At 52.9% G+C, this 23,363-nt stretch overlaps 8 protein-coding genes across 8 annotated transcripts; 5 read left to right on the top strand and 3 right to left on the bottom strand.

The window, feature by feature from the left end:
• Positions 1–67: 67 nt before the first annotated feature.
• AYL99_09089 (hypothetical protein) lies at positions 68–1,785 on the bottom strand (the record flags this gene model as incomplete). The annotated part of the gene is made up of 3 exons (XM_018840597.1): positions 68–319; positions 369–545; positions 595–1,785. 3 exons carry the CDS (start codon positions 1,783–1,785, stop codon positions 68–70), a joined length of 1,620 nt encoding a protein of 539 aa, XP_018690344.1.
• A 752-nt stretch (positions 1,786–2,537) lies between these two features.
• Positions 2,538–3,754, top strand: AYL99_09090 (hypothetical protein; the record flags this gene model as incomplete). Its single annotated transcript, XM_018840598.1, has 3 exons — positions 2,538–2,867; positions 2,935–3,576; positions 3,647–3,754. The coding sequence occupies 3 exons, from the start codon at positions 2,538–2,540 to the stop codon at positions 3,752–3,754; spliced, it is 1,080 nt and encodes a 359-aa protein (XP_018690345.1).
• A 5,191-nt stretch (positions 3,755–8,945) lies between these two features.
• Positions 8,946–10,462, top strand: AYL99_09091 (glycogen synthase kinase-3 beta; the record flags this gene model as incomplete). Its single annotated transcript, XM_018840599.1, has 6 exons — positions 8,946–8,994; positions 9,074–9,246; positions 9,307–9,390; positions 9,456–9,804; positions 9,867–10,265; positions 10,329–10,462. 6 exons carry the CDS (start codon positions 8,946–8,948, stop codon positions 10,460–10,462), a joined length of 1,188 nt encoding a protein of 395 aa, XP_018690346.1.
• Positions 10,463–11,326: 864 nt separating this feature from the next.
• On the top strand, positions 11,327–14,125 carry AYL99_09092 (hypothetical protein; the record flags this gene model as incomplete). The annotated part of the gene is made up of 6 exons (XM_018840600.1): positions 11,327–11,423; positions 11,476–11,570; positions 11,625–11,731; positions 11,783–12,050; positions 12,103–12,995; positions 13,042–14,125. 6 exons carry the CDS (start codon positions 11,327–11,329, stop codon positions 14,123–14,125), a joined length of 2,544 nt encoding a protein of 847 aa, XP_018690347.1.
• A 742-nt stretch (positions 14,126–14,867) lies between these two features.
• Positions 14,868–15,972, bottom strand: AYL99_09093 (hypothetical protein; the record flags this gene model as incomplete). Its single annotated transcript, XM_018840601.1, has 2 exons — positions 14,868–15,853; positions 15,918–15,972. 2 exons carry the CDS (start codon positions 15,970–15,972, stop codon positions 14,868–14,870), a joined length of 1,041 nt encoding a protein of 346 aa, XP_018690348.1.
• A 1,264-nt stretch (positions 15,973–17,236) lies between these two features.
• Positions 17,237–18,293, bottom strand: AYL99_09094 (hypothetical protein; the record flags this gene model as incomplete). The annotated part of the gene is made up of 2 exons (XM_018840602.1): positions 17,237–17,845; positions 17,898–18,293. 2 exons carry the CDS (start codon positions 18,291–18,293, stop codon positions 17,237–17,239), a joined length of 1,005 nt encoding a protein of 334 aa, XP_018690349.1.
• A 354-nt stretch (positions 18,294–18,647) lies between these two features.
• On the top strand, positions 18,648–18,845 carry AYL99_09095 (hypothetical protein; the record flags this gene model as incomplete). Its single annotated transcript, XM_018840603.1, has 2 exons — positions 18,648–18,674; positions 18,729–18,845. The coding sequence occupies 2 exons, from the start codon at positions 18,648–18,650 to the stop codon at positions 18,843–18,845; spliced, it is 144 nt and encodes a 47-aa protein (XP_018690350.1).
• A 2,097-nt stretch (positions 18,846–20,942) lies between these two features.
• On the top strand, positions 20,943–22,891 carry AYL99_09096 (hypothetical protein; the record flags this gene model as incomplete). The annotated part of the gene is made up of 2 exons (XM_018840604.1): positions 20,943–22,574; positions 22,646–22,891. 2 exons carry the CDS (start codon positions 20,943–20,945, stop codon positions 22,889–22,891), a joined length of 1,878 nt encoding a protein of 625 aa, XP_018690351.1.
• Positions 22,892–23,363: the final 472 nt, after the last annotated feature.

The raw sequence follows: 23,363 nt of genomic DNA on the forward strand, positions 1-23,363 counted from the left end.
TTGTCACCGCGAATCTTCCGAGGCTTCCATCCGACATTTTCCCGGCGGCTAACCCCCGCCGTTCGTTTCACACCACATCGTGCATCCTCACCGAGAGATTTTCCGAGTCTTCTGGTGTCTTGTAACCAGAGCCCGGCTCCGGTGTACTTGTTCCGGTTCTAGGACTGGCAAGGCCACTACCCAGGCCAGGCACTGGGGTGGCGAATCCACTGGGCGGAGCGGGCATCTTGATGCCTTCCGGTGAGGCGGGAATGATCTCAGGAGGGAGGTTCGGAATCTTTATTCGCTTCGCTTCATTGTTGTAACTGGCGGGAATGATCTGAAAGGGTGTCAGTGTCGGGTTCCACATACTGATATCCGGATATTACCTCAATTATCTCGTCTCGTGGGAATGAGAGGAACGGTATATCCGCAGCGTTACATGCCATCAGATACCCATAAAGCACACGGAGGACGCTTTCATGGGCGATGATGAGGAGGTCGTTCTGCTCCCTTTCCAACTCAAGAATGATAGGTTCCAGTCGAACTGCAACATCGTGGTACGACTGTCATTGTCAGCGCCGCCAATCAGCATCCAGACAATGCCTTTCTTACCTCCGCTCTGGGGAACCTGTGATGGTAGGGATCCAGATCATGCTTTACCACCTCTTCCGGGTATTGCTGTCGAATTCTACGCTCTGACTTCTTTTCGCAAACGCCGGGATTGAGCTGGCTCATTTGGGACCGCTGCCTCACTTTGAACCCTTTGGCTTCCAGGAATGCCGCCGTTTCCACGGTCCTGCGTCTCGTAGAAGTCCACACAATAAGTGGCTTCAACGGTGTGTTGATCCCTCCTTTCTCGATCAGAGTCTGTCTCTCCTCTTCTCGATGCTTGAGCAGTGTCTCGGTCATTTTCTTGGCATAGTCCTTGCCCTGTGGTGACAGACGTGCGTCTGCCTTGAAAGACTCCTCTTCCAGAGTGGTGCCCGCACGAGCAAAATAGGTATGCCGAGATTTGATGTGGAGGTTTAACAGGTAGAACACAATCCGGTGTGATAGATAACCGAAGCTCGTATTGTTGACCACCAGTCTCTCTCCCGCATTGATCATCTTGATCCAGTCGAGATCTGGCTCTTCCATGGTTTCGAAGTGCGGGATCTTTGCAGTTACTCTGTTCAGGTAATGTTTGACCGCGTCGGCTTCAGACCAGCCTATGTAATCGGGCGAAGAGATTTTGACACTGCGGACGTTCTCTTCGATGATCCGCTGGTCGTCACAACTTGACTCGATGAACAGACATTTGATGTCGTGTTTCGCAAACTCCTTGGCTAGGGACCTGCGTCCAGCAGACAGAGGATTGACTGCATCGTAGATGGCAATCTGGCCGTTTTCATGGTTGAGGAAATGGTAAATATCCTCCCTGCACTTCTTAAGGATCTTTTGCCTCAGCAAAACCGACGACGCCGAGGCGTTGACAAAGAAATAGTCGTCAGGGACATCTTTCCCTGGGCCTACGATCGCTCTGCGATAGTCGCCCAGGTGAAAGATTCTAGTCTTCACACCCAGCCACCGTAGATAACGAGCCAATGCCACTGAGATGTGGGTCTTGCCGCGAGCAGGTAATCCTACTGTGGTAATGGCGATCCGACCAGCATGGAACAGTCGCCCCGACTCAGTACTGTAGAGCTGAGCGGGTGCCATCTCGCTCTTCTCTGGGAGATCATGGATCGCATCGACAAATGTGCTCGACTTGCGTCGATAGCGGGGTGAATTGACCGCCGACTCGGCGGTCAGTAGGGTATCCATGGTGGGAGGCGACACTTGTTAGAAAGCTCTAAGCAGGATGATAAGTCACCAGCCGGGCCAGGCGTATTAAATGTCGACCCTGGTTGATCAAACGGACATGGAGCTCCAGCTGCTCAAACGTACGGGCTTGCGGAACTCTTTTGACCTCGTTTACTGCTCGGCCCCAGCTCGGTTGAGTTTCGTTGACAGGCTCTCAGCGGGAAACGCAATATTTCTGCTTGCTACCTTTGTGCATCCACAGCCAAATATTGTCTAGGTATTGTCATGAATGGCGAGGCCTGATCTAACAAGCACTCTCGGAAGAATGAACGACTGTCGGGGCATTTCGTAACAGAAGTGATAAGGTGGGAAGAACGTATGGGGTGGAGACCGAGGTTATTGCCGCCTGATCGCCATCTGTCGCATCCCGCCTCCCATTGGTTACAGTCCCAAATGTTGGTCTTAAGGCAGCAGCCAATCTAATGTCATCGAATGCCGCAATCCGATTCGTCAATTCTGTCCCTTGGCACGGGCTGCGTACGGAGGACTTGCCTTCTACGGAGTTACAGGCCATTTCTTCATAGATTTCCCTGCGCCTGCAAAAGTTGAGCTCCAAGGGACAGCAGATCAGCGCAGTCACGAGAGCATCTTTCAGCTCATCAATCCTCTTCCTCTCCCTCCTCCACTAACCTACTCGAGCATCTGATTCTCTCGGGTTCCGAAATCAGACGGTTGCTGGTGTTTGCGGAAGTGCTGCACTTCAATCCGAAAAGATGGCGGTCGTGGTCGAGGAGAAATCATCATCGACATCTATGTTGTCTTTTTTAACAGACAACGCCATCGCCGCCACCATCGCAGACTCCTACTCCGGTCTCTCAGCGAGGCGGAAGTTATTGGGCCTCGAAAATCCCGGGACAGTCGACAACATCGCGCGCGAGGTCCAAAAGGATGTTCTCCTGTCTAATTTCATGTTCTCGGGCTTGCGCTGCGACTTGCAAAAGGTCTTCAGCATAAACCCTCTATTCCGCTTACAACATGGCTTTGCCATGGGCTCCCAAGCTCTACCACCATGGCAACTGATGGCTCTGTATGGCAATTCTGATGTACGTGTCCCCATTTCCGGTCTGCTCTGCGATAAGAATCATGCATCCGGACTCACCATGTCAATAGGTTTTCATGCAAGCTGCCTACTCGAGCGACCGATCTTTGACTGCTTGGGGCAACCTGAGATGGTCCCCACGATTCGTGACCAAGACGCAGACCTCAATTGATCCGCGACAGACCCAGACAATGGTCCAAATCGAGAACGAGTACACGGGTAATGATTTCACGGCATCAGTCAAGGCCCTCAGTCCGTCGATCCTGGAAGGCGGCCTCACGGGTATCTTCATCGGAAGCTACCTGCAATCAATCACACCAAAGCTTGCAGTGGGGCTTGAGGGTGTATGGCAGCGACCCGCGTTGAACAGCAAACCTGAGACTGCCTTGTCGTACTGCGCAAGATACAAGAGCACCGACTGGATTGCTAGTGCACAATGGTTGAGCCAAGGCTCTTTGGGAGCTACATACTGGAGACGATTGACAGACAAGGTTGAGGCCGGTGTCGACTGTCAACTATCATTTGCTGCTGGTGCGAGCATGTTTGGAGGTCCACGACGGGAAGGCACGACGACTGTTGGTCTCAAATACAGCTTCGCGAATTCAGTCTATCGTGCGCAAGTCGACAGCACTGGCAAGTTTGGTGTTGTACTCGAGAGACGGGTAGCACCTCCAGTGACATTGACTTTTGCAGCAGAGATCGATCAGTGGAAGGTGAGTTTTGAACAGTCTTCCATATATCCCTTACCCTTTCATCGCAGGACGGTTGCTGACTTTCCTGTAGAACACCCACAAGCTTGGTGTTGCTGTCTCTCTGGAGGGTGCTCCGGAAGAACTGCAAGAAATCATGGAGCGTCCAGAGAACCAGAGCGCCATTCCACCGCCAATTTAGTGCATCCGTGGTATGACTTCACCACAAAGTGCCTTCGAAAATGTTTTACTACCCCCTCCTCTTCACTCCCAAGCGAATACCTTCGACAGGGCCAGACATCGCAAGAGTCTCATGAATCGGCGTGGTGAGCAGGCCATTGAGGCCCAACCAACAACCCCTCAGAAACATCAGCCGTGTTCACGACTAGCCATTTTGCCGAGTTTGAATTCTCCCCCACTGGTCAAGGGACAAAAGAGAAGTGTTCGACTCGTTCACTTTTCTCTGTGTATCTGTATGTATGGGCAGGAAGATCATGACGAAGTCGGTGGGCGAGCCGTGTTTGGTCACGGATGGCCATCCTCGCTAAATGAGATTCGACCACGAAATCTATCGATACTGCATAATAGAGGAAAAAGGAAGGCCTGTATCAATAAAATCAGATGCTGGAGTCTATGTGACCGTTTTTAAAAACTTGCCCGTTGCTCAATAACCCTTCGCCTTCTATTGTGCACGTTACACGCCTTGCCGGAGGGACACTTTTTGTCCGCTGATTTCCACAAGGTGTACGAGGTACTCGCCAGTACATCCAAGACTCTCCTCATCCATGCATTTTGTCTTCAACTTCTATCGTCGAGAGTGTCTCTGGGCTAGGTGATTGCTGCAATGGTACAGCTTCTCCTCTCCGAACATAGTCTGATCCCGATTTCCATGTCATGCTTACCAGGGGCGGGTCTCTTGCGGCCTCTGCGCGGCGAGTCATCACAGAGATAAAAGGGACAGTAACTCGGAGCAGGGAGACCTGGGACATTGCTAACTCAGCGGACAAAGAGATGAGGCTACTTCCCAAATTGGAGAGCACCAGCCCCCGAAGCCGAGCATGACGGCAGCAACAAGGGGAGGGAAGAGAAATACAGACCGCCTTTCTCACATGCGACAGACGTTGCAGCCTAGCGAGGCCACGGCCACTTGCGAGGTATTTTCGGGGGAGCCTGGTCAGGGCAATTAAGGAGGTGATTTGCCCCTTGCGTCGACACTCTTTCAGGATATGATGCAGGACAATTTCGTTGTCCGAGCTGTGGAATGCGAGAGCCGCAAGTGCGAACAGTGCACGACAATCTAGACCTCCGCCGAAGCATTCTTGACATGAGCTGGTTTGATTGAATCTTGTGAGGGTGGAGGATAAAGCAAGGAATGGGAGAGTCCCGCGCAGAGGAACTTTGTACCTATTGGGTGAGTCCCAATGGGACGAGCGGGCCGTCCACCACAACCCTTGTTGGAGTTCGAGCCTCGAGTTGCCATCTTTTTCCGAAGTTCAGCTCCCATGGCTGGTGTGGCCGGGGTTGGAAAGGCGAATGACGGATGTATCAAGTGCAGATGGGGTTGCATGCATTGGTTTGCGTGAGCAGGGCGACGTCTGGCTTGTCCATAAATGGAGTCTTGCATGAAGCGCTAACCAAGGCAGAAGAACATCCTGTTCCCACTGGTCTGAGTGACACCTCCTTGCTTCAGTAGTCCCCTTCAACAAATCTTGCTGCAGCTTGTGCTCGACTCGAAGGGAAGAACAGGGATGCGGGTGATGCATTTGAAAGGCATTCGGGTCTCGTGTTCTTCGGCCGGAACAGTTGTAGTTAGGGATCTGGATCAAGAGCAGAAGAAAATACGAGATTTTACTTGGTTGGCCCTGAGTTCTATTGCCAGAGATGTTAGATCCTGTTTTGTAAGATCGCTCGTCCGGTGGATTCTTGACATTTGATAGCCTTGTGGGAAGAGAGAACAAAGGTCCCCTTCAATGGTGATCCACCTAAGCTGCAAGAAAGTCGAAGGAACTTCGGCTGAGACGAACTACATCTGCAAAGGTCGAACTGACGAACCACAAAGAATGTCAATACGGCCTCATGTGTGCCTGGACCAAGTTTAGACAAATCTGCGAGGATGAAAAGAGTGAGGCGAAATGCGGGTAACAGCTGAGGCGCATGTACATACATACGGAGTATGTAGGGCGGATGTTGGTGACCAAAAACGGTTTCGTCTGTCTGAAAAATCCTGAATGTAGTTCAGCCTTCCTGCTGCAAGGAGTGGAAGCGAAGAAACCGGAAATCTGGCTGATGGTGTAGCACAGCATACGTATTAGTTGAGTCAAAGGATACCACAATTTGGTTCATGCACATCAGCTGTGGGCAAGTAGACGCAGAGCGTCAGGAGTTGGCTGTCTTCTAACGATGATGATTAGTCTGTCCGAATCCCAGATCGACAAAGGGATCATGTGTGCAACACGAACCTTTCCCGTCTTGCAATAGGAAAAGGGGGGGGATGCTGGATGGCAAATGCGGCTGTGCATGTGAGTGGATAGATTTTCATGGTTGGCCTTGCTCAGCCCGACAGCTCTATTTGGCTCGCACGAAGGTTTTCTTACTGTCTCGTGCTTTCATTGTTTCAAATGCTGATCTTCCACTTGGTCCCTGTCGTCGGTTTCGTAAGTTGGCCCTTGGGCGGCCACTGTGGTGGTGGCAAGGCTCGGACCTGAGCGGGTTGATATTGTTTAATCTCACCAGACATTTGGTTCCCTGCAGTGGCCACCACGTTGTGCCCGCGGCATGGGTCCTGATGGCTTTTTCCGATGACAGTCTTTCGCTCCCACCAAGGCCGTTTGGCTTGGTTTGAATTCCTTGTCCACTGGCACAAAGTATAAGGAAGAAGTTTCCATCCCCGAAGTCAAAGGATGGAGGAGGTGATGGTGACGGTGCCTGTCTCCAAGGTGACAGTTCTGGGTCGAGTCTCGCTTGCGAGCCTGAACACCGCCCTCGAAGGCAGGGCCCTTTTTTTAAAGTTCCGGAATGCTCTAAGCGTATGCTGAATGACGTTTTGGCATGTGTGTACGTAGCAAACTAGTCCTTGGCCTGGAATCAACCGTGCTACATACGACAGGTTTGTCGAGTGCGAGCCGTTGCACCCTTGTCGGCTGCTAGACTGGCTCGAACTGGTAGATTGCTTGCCCCGTGCCATGCCTGCCATGCTGCCACTCCTTCCTTCATCACAGCTCGTATGCCTCAACAGTTCGGCGGGATCTGGCACAAGGGGAAGCAGAGCCGTGGCCTGGATCGTGCATTGACATTGATGCAGGGCGCGGTTACACCGAACCAGGATGAAAAAAATATGTTGTGTCACTCTCAACACAGAGATTTTGGGCCGCAAGGGCCACCAGCAGCCAGGCGCCGGCGAAGGCGGGTGGTGAGACCAACAAAGTCATGGATCAACAAGCGAGAACGGTGATTCATTGGCCGTGTCGCCGGGGAGTGATCAAACAGCTTGTAAGAGCACGTGGAGAGAGGGGAGCAGATGGAGGTGGTCCTTTTTGCCCAACTTCCCTGACAGGAATGTTTGAGGTTGTCTCGTCGCAAGCATCAACAAAAGCCTTCATACGAGCTATAAGCTGAGATCTGGCTGGGTCGATGTTGCCCTCCGGTCCTGGGCCCTGGTGGCTTGCTTGCAAGAATACCTCGTACTTGGAGCAGCTTAGCTGGAGGGGCACGTTGACGGCAGCCCGGGGGGAGCAGAGTGGATCTGGATCCTTTGCGGGCGAGCCTAACAGGCGATTTGTGCAAGGTGAATGGCCCCTCAGCTAGCATGTCGAGGGTTAAACGGAGATGGGGCCCAGCGTAATGGAGACATGATGCAGTATAGTCGGCGTCAGGGCCTACGACAGGGCATCATCTGACCTGCGACCACTTTTTTCCTCATGCCTTTATTGATTGTCAATGGCTTTTTCTGGGTTCTGATGCCCGCTCTGGGTCTCGCCTATTTGCTCCCAACCTCAGAGCGTCTGGTCTATGGTGGTCTTGTTCCCACTGGCCATGCTGTTCTCCAGGGCCGTTTCGAGGCCCGTCCATACCAGACCCCCTTCAACCCCCCGGGTGCCGAACGAGTGGCAGTGGCCAAGGAAAAGGTGGAAAGAGGTGAGGGACGGGACCCTTGTGGTCAGCATCATCGGACATGTGACGGAAAAAGTTCTTTGCGGATAAGGGACACAGTGACCTGGGGATTCCTGCTATGATGATCGTATTATTCTGAAACGAGGTTGCCACGGTGAAGCCAAGGGGGGGATGACCGTGCCTCCCAAAGCAGCCGGGACAAGGAAGTCGAGACTTGACGAGGATGAGAGCATGTTGCCAGCGCCATGCAGCATGAACCTGAACAACTTGCATGCGGTGCATGCGTTGCCATTCCATCCAGGGAGAGGCCTGGATGAATAATTGGCCCCCCCTCTCTCTGGTGCCCGCTGTTTGCCTGCCCCTCTAGGTCTCTAATATGCGGACTGCCTGTGTAGGGGTTCTGCCGCTGCGCCTGCATCTTAACTCACGCGGCACCTGCACCTTAAGTTAGATGCGCTAAGCTGCCCCAAGTAATAATCCCAACTGCTACGGCGACCTGACTTGTGAACCACTGGTGAACGTGAACTTAACCAGTTAACGGATTCTTATTATTATTATTCCTGGTTCTCCTGCGCTGCACTTTCCTCCTCTCCTCGACCTCATTTCTGACTGACCCAAAACTGAATTCGCCAACTGCAAAGCTGCAAAAGTTCCTTGACCTCAGAGCCCGCATTCTCAACCTCTTCTCGCCCATCCTCCTTGATTCCCTGTCGTGACCTAAAATCATCCATTTTGTCCTTTCCACCCGCCTATTTTCCTCCCTATTCTCCCATCCTTAACCCAACGCCCCGGACGGTCCACCTCTCGACACCGTCGTTGCTCTCCTTTCCCTCGACATTCCACGGTACCGTACCCTTCATCTCCGCCCACTGATCATCTAGTCTAATTAATACCTCCAGCAACCCCGGTTTCATCATAGCGGCGCGAGTTTCCACACCTCATTTCGAAAGCCTCACCTACTACGCAAAGTGGGGAAATTAGCGCTTCGTCTGCCAAACCAAACCCTACCCTCCCTCCTCCTCCTCACCTCCATCGCAAACCTATCCCTCGTCTTCATCCACCTCGACCACATCTTCCTCTCGAGACTCGATAACGTCTGCCTGCGTGGTCGTTGCTATCTCGACCCCCTTCGAAGCCTGGCGTGGTCCGTCGTTCCTTTTGTTTTGACTCTCTTCCTCTACGCCGCTCCCTCTTCGCGCCTCTCTCTTCGGACTGAGTTGCTGTCCTTCCCAACCTACCACACCGTCGCCAAAGTGGATTCCAAACACCCTTAGGGCTCGACTATGTCACAAGCAAGGCCTGGTGGAGTGTTCTCTGGCTTGCGCATGGGTGGTACGTCTTCTTGTGTTACTTGACAAAATCACGAGAGTTCCAGCGATTTCGGAGCACGTGCGCTGACACATTCTTTCAGAAGTCGTGCGTGAAAAGGTGCAGGATGGCCTCACCGGTGAAACAAGAGAGATGCAGTATACCCAGTGCAAGATTGTTGGCAATGGTTCGTTCGGTGTAGTCTTCCAGACGAAGTTGTCGCCCAGCGGGGAAGATGCCGCAATCAAGCGAGTGCTCCAAGACAAGCGGTTCAAAGTGAGATCCCTCTGCATTTTAACTGCCCCTACCTCTTGGTTCAATACTGACGGGCTCCAGAATCGAGAGTTGCAGATAATGCGGATCGTCCGACACCCCAACATTGTCGAATTGAAGGCCTTCTACTACTCGAACGGTGAAAGGGTACGGGGGTTTCCCCTCCTCTCCTTGACACTTCACTGCAATGCTAACCACGGTATTGGTGACAGAAGGATGAAGTCTACCTCAACTTGGTCCTCGAGTACGTCCCCGAGACTGTGTACCGAGCCTCTCGATACTTCAACAAGATGAAGACCACGATGCCCATCTTGGAAGTCAAACTGTACATCTACCAGCTGTTCCGGTCGCTGGCCTACATCCATTCTCAAGGAATATGCCACCGAGACATCAAGCCACAGAATCTCTTGCTCGATCCGGCCACTGGGGTGCTCAAGTTGTGCGACTTTGGGAGTGCAAAGATCTTGGTGGAAAGGGAGCCAAACGTCTCATACATTTGTTCTCGATATTACCGCGCTCCGGAGTTGATTTTCGGCGCCACAAACTACACAACCAAGATTGGTACGTTGACACATGGGTGGTCTGCGCGGATTCGTGAAGCTTGCGTACTGACGAAAAACCAGATGTCTGGTCTACTGGTTGTGTCATGGCAGAGTTGATGCTTGGCCAACCTCTGTTCCCCGGCGAGTCAGGCATTGACCAACTGGTCGAGATCATCAAAGTGCTCGGCACGCCCACTAGAGATCAAATCCGCACCATGAACCCGAACTACATGGAGCACAAGTTCCCTCAAATCAAGCCTCATCCTTTCAACAAAGTCTTCCGCAAAGCGTCCCCCGACGCGATCGAGTTGATTTCGGCACTTTTAGAGTACACGCCAACTCAGCGATTGTCCGCCATCGATGCGATGTGCCAACCATTCTTTGACGAGTTGCGAGATCCTAGCACTCGTCTTCCCGATTCGCGCCATGCTGGCGGTGCTTCACGCGAGCTTCCACCTCTCTTTGATTTCTCTCGACATGGTTCGTCTCCCACGCATGATTTTCCCCTCTTACGTGATTAATTGAGACTAACGGGGCAAGCAGAGCTTTCGATTGCACCTCACCTCAACAGCAAGCTTGTCCCACCGCATGCGCGACCCCTTCTAGCATCTCGAGGGCTGGACTTGGACAACTTCACCCCAATGACAAAAGACGAGATGATGGCACGACTTGATTGATTCGAGGTTCTGCCAAATATGTAACGACGTGACGCCGAGGAGGATATTGTGCGTTGATATGTCCATCATTGCATGCATGTTTCGTTTGGCGACTACACCAACATGCGCCGAGAGACTCCTACGGGTAGCATTCCAGTCATCATGTGTCTAGATGGATATCTTAGCGCAGGAGCAAAGATATCTGTCACGAAAAAGCAACGGCTTTTGCATGCAGGGCAGTAAAATGGACTGGGCTGGCGGTTCGCTGGTTGACGACCCCCGAATAAGGGATGAGCATGAGCTGAGCGATTCACAAAAAAAAATGGACCTCTTCTGGTCTGGCTGGGAAAGTGTGCTCTGTCACAAGGTCCATCATGTCTGAGCTTACGAATGGAAATGGGCGGGTTGAAATGAAGGAGCTGGGAGGTTCAACGACTTTGGCAGCTGGCTATTGTGCTCAGAATATGCAACAGGAAGTGTGCAAGCTGTGCGTGCGTATATTGCTACTGCATCCGCGTACACCTCACGGAAGAAGGGGAGGCAACGCCTTCTTAGAACGATTGGACCACAGAAACTTGAGGGCTAGTTTGGGTCCTCGTATCAGTCTGTAATGCTTTTTTTCCCCAAAAGATAGAAATTGTCCTCTACCCATTGCCTCGATTCCCAAACATTTCACGTCTGGTATTAAGAAGCTCGACAGAGATCCTTGCGAGTGCGGAGAAACTGCCAAGCCTTCGATGATCCAGCTGCGCGACTGAACCAAGTTTCACCTCGTCTCCAACGCGTCTCCTATACCTTTCCCTCGCCCTGTCTCTTGCGATCAGAAAACATCAATCCCCCCGCAAGCACAATCTACACTGACTTAGTGTGCGGCCAACCCCCATCATGGCAGACTACGACCGGCGACGAAGGGGCGGCGGCGGCGGCGGTGGTGGTGGTGGAGGAGGAGGCCATTTCAACAACCGCAAAAGAAGATATAGAGGTAGGCTTTCTCTCTAATGACCGGTGGTCATCTCATGCTGATGATCTCTCAGAGGATGACTACGAAGATCGCCGTCCACAGCGACGTCGCTACGAGGAGCCGCTCGCAGCGACTCTACGTAAACAAGTTTTGTCCATCGCAGAAAGTGTAAGCCCAACATGCTGCTGAATTTTTTCAATTACTCGGCTGACGCGCTGCTAGCCTGTTCGAAGAGCCGAAGACGAAGTTGAAATTATCGCAAAGACTCTGGCGGAGAACTACTTTGATAGCGATCTCACTTCGGGATTTCTAGATCTCGTCGTACAACTGTAAGCCTTCTTCCAGCTTCTACTTACGCGCAATTCCTCTAACGATATCAGCCCTGTCGAACAACCACTCAAGATTCCGTTCGTCGCGGCCATTCTGCTTGTATCAAATGTCCAGAAACCTGAATTTACCACCGAAGTCTTGGTCAAAGTCGGAGAAGCCCTGCAAAAACAAATGAACAATGGCGCGTGGCGCGAAGTTAAACTGTACCTGCGGCTTCTCGGTTGCCTTCAGGGCATGTTTGAGGGAGACGGTATCTTTCCATTGCTTGAAGAACTCTTCTCCCGCGCAGCCGACTTGCAAATGAAGTCGTCAGAAGACGTAAGCTTCCCTGACGGTGCTTTCTCTGAATTTGGCACTGACCCTACCGCAGTCCTTGGGTCTCGAGCTCGTCAAAGTCATCTTAATGACGCTTCCTTACACCATGGCATCCTCCGCAACGGGCTTCGAGACACAGGCCACTGCTCTGCTAGAGAAGACGGATATCATTGCTTCGACTGCACACCCTCTCGAGTCGTTGGTCGATCCATTTCCGAGCCGCGAAGTCGGGGCACCCAGTGGTTCAGAGAGCGCACTTGCGCTTCTTCAGAAACATATGCAAGACGAGTCCAGGAATTCCTGGGAATTGGCCTGCCTGCCTCGCCCGTGGAAAGGAAACCGGTCACCTGAAGAGGAGGATCCATTGACTGGGGCGCAAAAACATCCCTTCCCCAATGTTACTGTCCCGGAGACCGTTAATAACGGCCCTCGACCACTTTTCCCAGAGATTTACTTCTCCGTCTATCGGGAACAAGATATCGAGACGGTGCCTCCCCTGTCGGATCCCGCTGCATTATTGGTTCGAGACGCCCTATCCGACACGATCAACGTCCTCGATTTCAATCGAGCGGTAGCCGCCAAATTTCTGATCGATGTCGATTGTTATTTTGCTCCGGATACATTTGTGAAGAGAGCCACACCATTTGACAAGTTGAGGGAGGTTGCTGGTGACAAAGCAACCTGGAAGCCTGAGGATGTCGTTGTGGACGCGGCATTTTCCCAATTGCTGCAGTTGCCAGCTCCCGAGCACAAGTTGGTGTACTATCACTCGGTGCTGACCGAAGCATGTAAGCTCGCCCCTGCTGCTGTTGCGCCTAGTCTAGGGCGGGCCATCCGGTTCTTGTACAGGAACGTGGACAAAATGGATTTGGAACTCTCTCAACGCTTTTTGGACTGGTTCGCCCATCATCTCAGCAATTTCGGGTTCACGTGGAAGTGGACTGAATGGTACGTTACTCCTTCGGCAGCTGTCTTGGATCTGCTAACTCTTTAGGGTCGATGATGTCAATTTGCCTGACGTTCACCCAAGAAAAGCATTTATTATCGACGCCTTGGACAAAGAGATTCGACTGAGCTTCTCGAAACGCATCAAGGGCACACTTCCAGAGCCATATCAAGCCCTGATCTCGGAGGCCAAGGAAAAGGACGTGCCCGATTTTAAGTACAACGATGAATCCACACCCTTCGCTGCCGAAGGAAAAGAAATTGCCCAGATGATCCGACGAAAAGCGACCAGTGAGGAGTTTGATTCGATTCTGGAAAAAATTGAGCAGGAAGCGGCCGCTTCAGGGTTGTCCGACCCTTCTCTTGCATCAACAGATGTTTTCGTCACGTCAATATGTTGGGTTGGATCCAAATCGTTGTCTCACGCTTTGGCTTGTATTGAACGGTGCAAGGAGCGTCTGCTGGCGATAAGCGCTTCCAGCTCCGCTTGCAGAAAACAGATCATTACCTCCGTTGTCGATTACTGGCGGGATCAACGCGGTGTGGGCGTCATACTCGTCGACAAATTACTCAACTACCAAATCTTGACCCCGGAAAGCGTGGTTGAGTGGGCTCTGATCGACCACGTCTCACGCGGCACGCTCCTCGCCACCACATGGTGTTACGAACTTGTCAGCAACACAACTCGCAAAGTTGCCGGGCGGGTTCGAAGCATTGTGGCTGCAGTTCGCTCGCCTGGCATCCCAGAAGGTCAGAGGTTAGAGCTCCAGCAAACATTGACCCGTGAACTTGAGGGCATGAAGTCGCTTTTCGCCATGATTGAAGATGCAGTTCTCAGCATCAGGGACGGCAATCAAGATGAAATGATGGAGAGCTCTGATGCGTTACGTGCCGAAGAGGAGGAACTGCTGAAGGCGTGGGGAGGGCGATGGGCAAGGGTATTTCAACGAAAGTACGCCGTGGAAGAGAGTTGGGTTAGGGAGGAGTTGGCGAAACCCTTGCCGGTGGTGGAAGAGAAGCCTGCAGCGGATGAGGCGATGAAGATCGACGACGACACCGGCGCTATGAACGGTGCTGGGCAGGTGGTAGGAGCGGGAGAGAACGGGGCAACCGACGCCATCGACGACATTTGAGTCACTATGGCACAGAGGTCCAAAACTGCACCTCAGCAGTTTGGCTGGCGCAAGGCTTGGGCGCTGCAGCTCTCTCTAGCTCTTGTCTGGCACGGTATCCTGGTCTTGGGTATTCAGCAACGAAGGCCATGGGAGAAGATCGAAGACGTCTGGGGTGCGATTATGAAGCAGGTAAGCAAGAAAGCAGCTCGTTGTCATCTCAGGCCTTTCTATTGCTTCAGAGAGCGGCAGCAGGGCTTGTCGGGGGTACAGTTGTAGACTACAGATCATTTTCGCATTTCTTGTAAGCCAGTTCTGCAATGACAATGGAGAGACATTGCCTACATACATAGATGGTAGCCACATGCATGAGCTTCTCATTGCTGCCCTTGTGTGCCGTTGACAAGCACCAGCACTCTGGTCTCTCATCTCTCATCGTCACCGCCAGTAGGAGGGCTAGTCCAAGCACGCAGTGGGATGATAGATGCTTGCATATCCTCTGAGCTTGACCACCAGGCCATGCATGACTTCTGGACTCTCACACATGCAGGCAGGCCACTTGCTCGATCCCTGTCATCTTTTCCCTGGCTATCTGGGTTGTTGTCAAGTCTGTTTGGCTATCAATCGATCACTTGGGTCATTCATTCATTCAATGTCTCAAAGTCAATCAACCAAATGAGATCTCCTCGTCACCACCACCACCTTCGTTTTCACCACAAGCAGCAGCTGCTGCAGACCAGCTTGACTTCAGACGTGTGTGTGTCTAGAGATCCGCCCAGAGCTCCTCGTCTTCTTCCTCAGCCGTGCGCTTTCGCTTTCCGAGCGCCCACCGGCTTCCATCACCGTCGTGCTGCGTGGTGGTAGTGGTGGTGCTGGTGGTGGCTGTTCGTGTCTCTGGCCCGGGCGTGGCCTGGGGTAGTGCGTCGCCGGGGCGTGTCCCCATCGCTTGCGCCTGCAAGTATGCGCGATGGGCCTGCACATGTGCTCGATGCGCCAGCACACGTGCGCAATGCACCCGCACTTGTGCGCAGTATGCCCGTGCCTGTGCGTTGTATGCCCGTGCTCGTGCGCAGTATGCCCGTGCTTGCGCCCAGTATGCCTGTGCATGTGTGAAGTCATGCGCATAATGGTCCGTACGCAGCGCGCTCGGCCGATGGTGCATGTGGTGGCTTCCAACGACGGTTCCTGGTGCGAGGTTTGCCGTCGGAGGTGGCGCTTGCGGACCGCCAGACGCCCTGTTGGAAGGCCCCGAACGTGCGAGCCCTGCATGGGACATGGCGGTCCTTGCTAACAGACTCGCGTCACGATCCAACTCCTTCGTCCAGGATGGCAATTGAGGACTCCGCCGCTCCCAGGCATCACCACGAATTCGGTGTGCTTCCATCTCTTCGAAATCCTGGGCAGCTTCCCCTTGTCCAGCCGTGGGTTCGTCGCCGTTCGGAAGGTTAGCGGAGGTGATGATTCTATCCTGTTGAATGACTTGTGTCACGAGCGAGGGACCTTGGCCTTGTGGGGTCTCCTGGACTGTTGGGCGCCGCTCCACCGTTGTCTGTGACGCTGAAAGGTGTGATCCCGACACGATACTGGTCCCCGTTGCTCCCCAGGGTGAGGTCAAGGAAGTGTCATTCTGGCGACTATCGCTAGCTGCTCGCGAGTCTGTCCTCGGCTGGCGGCCACTGGTTGCTAGACGGTAAGGCTGCTGGCTATCGGGCGCTTGTGCTGGCTCAGATGGTTTTGGGTCACCTAATTCTAGTGTACTCAAGATTAGAGATTGATGGGGTGTTATCACCCTGTATAGGAAAGAAGGACTCACCGTTGGGTACAGTCTCGAAGCTGGGATCTCCTGCATGCATTGTATCATTCGACATGTTGACAACGTAGGGGACAAGGGAAGGAGAAATGACACGTTGGTCGTGAAAATGACGATTCGTGGATCTGGGATTGACACGTAGAGAACAGAAGAAGAGAAGGAAAAAGATCGATGCCAAACACCTCGACGGCTTTGTTTTTATTGCCTTGGTCCACTGCCCTGTCGCGGCGTCGACATCATGACAAGTGATCAAAACATTCCGGACCATTCCATCGTGTGAATGAGGTCGCGATCTTGTGGTGAAGTCGTCCAGGAGGCGCGGATGTTTGCTGCTTATAGATTGTGCAAGACCCAGAAAGCGAACAATTGCCACAAGCACAGAAACCATGTATGCTGTTCAAGTCAACTGTCCTTGTTGTTGTTATTGCCAGCTTGATTCCTCTTGTCATAAGCTGTGTGTTCTTTCGCAGAGGAATCTGAATGCCACCTAAGCCGTCTCGATCATGATTCCGACCCTTCCTGCCCAGGAGTGGATTTTCGGTTGCGATGCCGATGAGAGTGGTCCAGCGGCGGTCCCATCGGTTTGGATATCCAGAATGAGCGCCTCATTGGGAACAGCACAGGGAGCTGCTGCTAGATGCGCAGTACATGAAGTTCACTGGGCTCCAAGGCGTCCTCTTCGTCTTCCTTCAATTTGCAACCTCCACCAATAAGACAGACATTTCCCAATCTCCCAAGCCATAGTCCTCGCCTCCTGTTCTGACAGAACCATCTGCGTTCCATGTTTTGGACATGAACCAAGTTTTTCATAGGCATGGTGGCAGCCGAACTGCAAAACGCCAAAGCAGGCGCCCTGATGTTGGCTCGATGCTAGGCGTCAATTGCCCTAGTAGCATGTACCCTTTTGGCTTTCCCTTGACCGCACTTACACCTAGGGATTTCTACCTCCAGTTCTCCACCAGCATCAACGTCTCCATATTTCCACAAGCTGTGGTGACTTGCGGCTTCGGATAGAACAACGCTGTTTTGAAAGAGCATGGCCGACACCGGCTGAGCGACATCGAGCTCCGCGACAATAGTGGTTCGAAAGTGGTCTCGCGAATGGACAGTTCAGTGCTGCCACACGACGAGGTAGACCAGTGGTGTACGAGAGGTGCAGATAAGATTCCCAAGTATCAGCAAGTACGAAACTTACGAGACCGTTGTGGAAGGTGTCTCTGAAAGGGCTGGCGGCTCCAATGATAGTGACTGTCATGACTCTTTCGCGAGCATGGAGACCTCACTGTTGATAGTTCTCACAGCCCCCGGGTATATCGTCGGGATTACTTCCGGATACCATATCCAGAAAATCCACCCGGCGGCATCACCGGTGCAGAAGGTATGGTACCAGCTTGTGGACCCCCAAATCCTGGAGGAGGGGCAAAGCCGGCAGGTAGGGCATTAGGTTGTGGAAAGCCTGCGGGCACCTGATTGAAGCCTGGTGGCATGAACCCTTGTGGTCCGCCATATCCGGCCTGGCTTGGAGGCGGTCTCGCTGGAAGACCGCTTGGTGGAGCCGTGAGTGGTGCGCTGGGAGGTGGTGGTCGTACTTGTGCTGGTGGCGGGACAGCTTGATAACCACCATTTGGTTGTGCAAATCCCACTGGAGGCACGGGGGCTTGTGAGACACCACCAAAGACTGGTCCGCCAAGCGGAATCGTGGCAGGGGTAGGTTGGACGCCATGCGCCTTTGCTTGAGCCGCAAGCATTCTTTCGGCTTGGTCACCATGCCTTTCACCTTTGCCGTCCTTTTTATAGGCGTATTGGACTGAGACCTCCTTGTTCATGAGGTACTGGCCGTTCATGTTGGCGATGGCATCATCTGAAGACTCAAAGTTGGCAAAAGAGACGAATCCATATCCTTTCGACAAGTTGTTTTCATCGCGAGCAATCTATCCACCATTAGTAAAATTCCAAGGGCATACGAAACAGAAATGAACGTACCTTCGGAGCAGCCACCAATGTACCAAATCGGCCAAATGTGTCGTAGAGCATTCTTTCATCAACCATCGGGTCCAGGTTGCCAATGAACAACTCTGCACCAACTTCAACAGACTTCTGCTTGTCGGCACTAGCCTTGTTGACGCGGATAGGCTTGCCGTAAAGTCTGACCTGGTTCATCACCCTTGCCGCATATTCAGCATCTTCTTCTGAATTGAATTCGACAAAGCCATAGCCTTGGTGGGATTGAGTGACCCGATCCTTGGGTAGATGGACGTTTACAATGCGGCCTGCTTGCAGAAACAACTCCCAGACAAGGGCATCTGTGACTCGCTCATCGAGGTTACCGATGTAGATCGTGGAGTCCTTGTCTTGCTCCCAGTGCCTCGCGCCGGACATGATTTTCAGAAGTATACCAGTACCCTCGGGTGATTTAGACAGTCCTTCAAGCTTGTTCAAGTCGGATTTGGAAAAAGGAGCAACAGAATTGTAGAATGGTTCGTATCCTTGATGGCGAAATTGTTTGCCAAACGTTGAAACTCCGTCAACAACCGCGCGTTTCTATTTTGAGACTAGTTCCAGCCTAAGGTCACGTGCTATTCTCGCCTCATGAAATTGTTCCGCAGCTTCATTCTGTAATTTATTTGCATCAAAGCACTCGATATCTCGCTCATAGACGAATCGACCCTCCTCCTAGAACGCCCATCCTTCTATAGCCAGTCGCAGGGCAGTACTTCCCTTTTCTCGACCAAGATGATTCAGTTCTCCGAAGAGACCAAGGTCAGTTGAGCCATGAAGGCAAGCAAGGACTATCTTTTGACAATGTTTCCCTAGGAGCGCATTGGGAAGATCCTCGACATCACCCGCGAAGTTGTGCATTATGGATATCTCCCTCTCATATTGTATCTGGGTAATGAGACATCGAATGCTTTGAACTTGAGCGAGGTCTAACTCTGACAAGGATATACGCGAAGCGAACCGAAACCCGCATTGATCAGGTACTCTCTTTCCCTGTTGACAGCGACGTGACCTCATATTGATTGGTCCTAGCTTAATATCGCCCTTCGCAAACTAAGAGTCCTCCGTGACAGCTCTGTACAACAGTTGAATGGCCACAAGTTCCAGGTGCAAAACCGCAGAATGATCAGTTGGTGCGAGGCGACGGGTTTGCTGGCAGTACTTGGAGCAGCCCAAGTTCAAGAGAGACAGTGACCGGTCTATATTTGGGGATCTCATGGGAGTTAACGCAAGAGATGGACCAAGCACGTCGATACTCCTCCAATGTTCCCTCCCTCCTCGCACAACCTTGTACAACAATTCTTGTGGTGTCATAATGACACCTTCATTTCCCGACTCTACAACCCGGCCTGATGTGGCAGGTTCGCTTCAAGAGGCATACAAGCCAACCCCCGAGGTCGACTTAGCACATTCTCAGTAGATTTCTGACAGCCTTCAATTGAATCTTCTGAGAGATTTTTGGTCTTTCTTTTGCGCCCCTGTTCCAAGGCTACGTTGACCTGCGACAAAGCCTGTCTTGTTACACGGTAACAGCATGCATGTCCGTGTGATTCGAGCAACCACTTGAGCGATCTATCATATTGAGACTTGTGATCGCAATGACCTCTCTTCATCTCGTTTTGCTTCGCTCACTTGCATTCGGGACAGCATCCACTGCACTGGAGCGCTATAGCCCAAAACACTCCGTTTACGAGGTGGTCGCCAACTGTTTCTACGAACATGCCTGCAGAGCACCGACTGGCCCGTGCGTCCGGGAAGATCCATCTGGTCCGGTTGTGGAGATGACCGCTTCCTGAAGCGAAGACCAAGGGTTTTTCGCGCCGTACTTCAGCCTGATTGCTCGCGGTCCATCTCCTCACTCCCTTTACAAGGCAGCCTTTTGAAAGAGGAACCACAGCTCACAGTCCTGCACCCTTTCGTATCTGCGCAGTCCCGGTCCCTGTCTCTAAGTGCCGCCGTGTTCTGTGTTACACGACACTCTCTCCTCCTGTTCCCTACCCGGATTTCTGACCCGGCGCCTTGGTAGTTGAGCATGATTGAATTCATAGCTGGCCAGATTGTTACACAGTCCATTTTGAGAGAGCTATGATGTTCATGTCATTGGCTTCTATCCCCTTGGGCTGGGAAGGGGTTCTGTCGCGCTCTCCGATCCTTCTGAGTAAGATACCTTACGAGCCTATGCTCCCCGAGCTGGCTGCCAATCGTGTGGGTTAGGCTACCAGGCTACCTAGTGGCTTCTTTTAGCGTGTGATTTTAGGTGACCCTTGCTTTCCCGCCTATTGCCTGCATGCCCGTACGCTCTTTATTTGGCTTCTCCTTACCCACGCCCAGTGCTCCCACTCCGTCCCTACAAAGAGCATCCCATGGGCCATGGCTACCAGGTCGGTGACCCATGATCCTATCCACATCGGCCATCCGGGGCCTGGCGCCTGGGTTTGCATCATGGTTCTACGGCTGGTGGATACGAAGTAAGTCAATTAGACGCTCCAGCCATCCGCCATCCGCCATCCAAGCTCTTGCCATCATCAAAGCTCGCCCCCATTATTCTCCTGTTCGTCGTGCATGGCCCCATCCTCGTGTCTTTGCTTCCTGTTTTCGTGCTGCTGCTCCCTTCCCGTCTTGCCTTGCACCACAACCAACTCCACCAAGACACGCACTTTTCTCTCCTTTCCACTATCCTTCGCGTCAAAGCACCTCTGCCTCTTGCTTCCTCCCTTCACTTGCGCAGGGCTCTCTCCGTCATCCAACGTCTATCCCCCGGCCACAGTGATTTCCAGCACGAACCTGCGCTCCCTGTTGCTGCATCGATTGTGCCTTGGGCCGTCGCCCGGGGCTTCTTTGTGAGCTTATCCGCAATTTTTCTACCCTTACCACTAGCGCCTTTTGCTGCGCTTTCTCTCGCCGGTACCTGCGCTCGTGGCCACGTCCAACCCTCTTCTTCACTCCATTCACTGACCTCTGCCGTAGCCATCAATCATCGCAATCCGGCACAAATCCTTCACGCCGTCAATATAGCATTGTGCATTCATCATGTTTAACGCAACTCAACATCGCGGCAATCCCAATTTGGGGCCTGCGCCTCCCGGCCAGCCCAGCCATCGCCTGAATGAGATTTTGGATCAACTGCGAGCAGAGTTCGACAATCAGTCTAGGGCCTCTGAGCAAGTCGAGGGTCAGGTGTCGCAGCAGATTCAAGAGATGGAGTTGATTCGTAACAAGGTCTATCAGCTCGAGCAGAACCAACTGAAGATGAAGCAGGAGTATGAGGCTGAGATCCGTTTGTTGCGACATGAACTGGAGATGCGCGGGGGAACCCAGGTGCAGTCGCACCTCGGTGGCCCTCCCCAACATGCTGGTCCAGCGCAAGCGCCCCCAGCTTTGGGACACGGCCAGGGTGGCCTATTCAGTGGAATCATGGCAAACCAAGGTCAAGGTGGTCCAGGACTGGCTCCTCCACCAGAACAACCTCCTCCTCAACAACATCCTCTACAACCCCCTCCACCCTCGGCACAACCCCAGGGACCGCCGCCACAACCACCCAATCCCTTTCCTGGCTATCAGCAGGGTCCTACGTTGAACGGTTATGGGCCGCAACCACAGCCTCCTACGAATTCCCCGGGTCTTGGGAAGAATCGATCTATGGCAAGCAGAGGCGCACCCGGACCTGGACCGGCCACTCCTCAGCAACATCCCAATCAACCACAGGCTATGCCATATCAGAATGATCCGAGAGCTTCGCCTCAAATTCCCCGACCCACGCCTCCAGGTTCAGACATGGTACTTGGACCGCGCCACCAAATGCCGGGCCAAGGCCAGTATCCTAATGTCGGCAATGTTCTTGCCGACCTGAATCCGGATGATCTGCCAGATCATCTCAAGCGCACCAGTGCCGATGGCGAATGGCATGCTGTCTTCAACCCAAACGTCCCTCGTGTGCTGGATATTACTCTCTTGCACAACCTTCAGCATACTTCCGTGGTGTGCTGTGTCCGCTTCTCGAACGATGGCAAGTATGTCGCGACGGGCTGCAACCGCAGCGCTCAAATCTTTGACGCCAGGGACGGCCAAAAGGTGTGCGAGTTGCTCGACGAAAATGTCCAGGACAAGGATGGTGACTTGTACATCCGATCTGTTTGCTTCTCTCCCGACGGCAAACTATTGGCCACTGGTGCTGAAGACAAGAGAATCCGCGTGTGGGACATCGCAAGCAAGCGCATTCGCACCACATTCGACGGTCACGAGCAAGACATCTATTCCTTAGACTTCTCTCGGACCGGGCGGTTGATAGCGTCTGGCTCAGGTGACAAAACCGTGCGCCTGTGGGATATTGAGTCAAACCAACAGGTTATGGTCCTCTCTATCGAAGACGGGGTGACGACCGTCGCCATGTCTCCCGACGGGCGTTTCGTTGCCGCCGGTTCGTTAGACAAGAGTGTTCGGGTTTGGGATTGCTCGAGTGGATATCTCATCGAGCGACTGGAAGGGCCACAGGGTCACAAAGACAGTGTCTACTCGGTCGCTTTCTCGCCTAGCGGGCGGGAGCTGGTCAGCGGTAGTTTGGACAAGACGATCAAGATGTGGGAACTCACACCACAGCGAGGACTTATCCCAGCTGCCACAGCCAAGGATGGCAAATGCATCCGCACCTTTGAAGGGCACAAGGTGAGTCTCCCCCCTTTTCTTCCTGTCTCGAATATCTCGTGAGAGAGCCACTAACCATGACGTGCGCGCAGGACTATGTGCTCTCAGTCTGCCTCACTCCCGGAGGCGAATGGGTCATGTCTGGGTCGAAAGATCGGGGAGTCCAATTTTGGGATCCCAACACGGGTAACGCACAGATGATGCTTCAGGGTCACAAGAACTCCGTGATATCTGTTGCGCCGTGCCCGACAGGCCATCTCTTCGCGACAGGATCAGGAGACATGAAAGCTCGAATCTGGCAGTATACCACATGGCGACCGGCACATCAAGGGCTTTGAGCTTGATGGAGTGCGCGAAATATTCTAGAAGGAAAAAAACGACCGCAGATTGGCGAGACTAGGGCTGGAAAGGTTGGCGGAGTTCGCAGTTGCTTGCGGTTTTTTGGGGGGAGGGGGCATTTCGAGACGTCCACCTTCCCATATCAGTTGCTCGCAGTGGTTATGGAACAGACTGAAGCACTCGAAGGGTATTCGGCAATAACGGCAAATGGCATGAGGACTCGACTTGCAGGAGCCTGGGCACGTCTGCATCAGGGGGCTCGTGGCTTCAGGGTATTCTCTCTTAGCTTGACGGTCACTGGGCTCTGGGAATGGCTGGGCTTCTTACGGGCGTGGGAGGCTCGCATTAGTGGATGTTTGGGGGTGTGTCTGGTGGGTGGTCTGTGTTTGAGCTTGGAGTGAGGTTGGAGCGACCGTCAGCAGCCACTCTTCCTTTTCTTTGGGCTATACTCGTGACAGAGGGAAAAAATAT

The sequence above is a fragment of the Fonsecaea erecta genome (assembly GCF_001651985.1).
Source record: "Fonsecaea erecta strain CBS 125763 chromosome Unknown Scaff8, whole genome shotgun sequence".
NCBI classification, from domain to species: Eukaryota; Fungi; Ascomycota; class Eurotiomycetes; order Chaetothyriales; family Herpotrichiellaceae; genus Fonsecaea; species Fonsecaea erecta.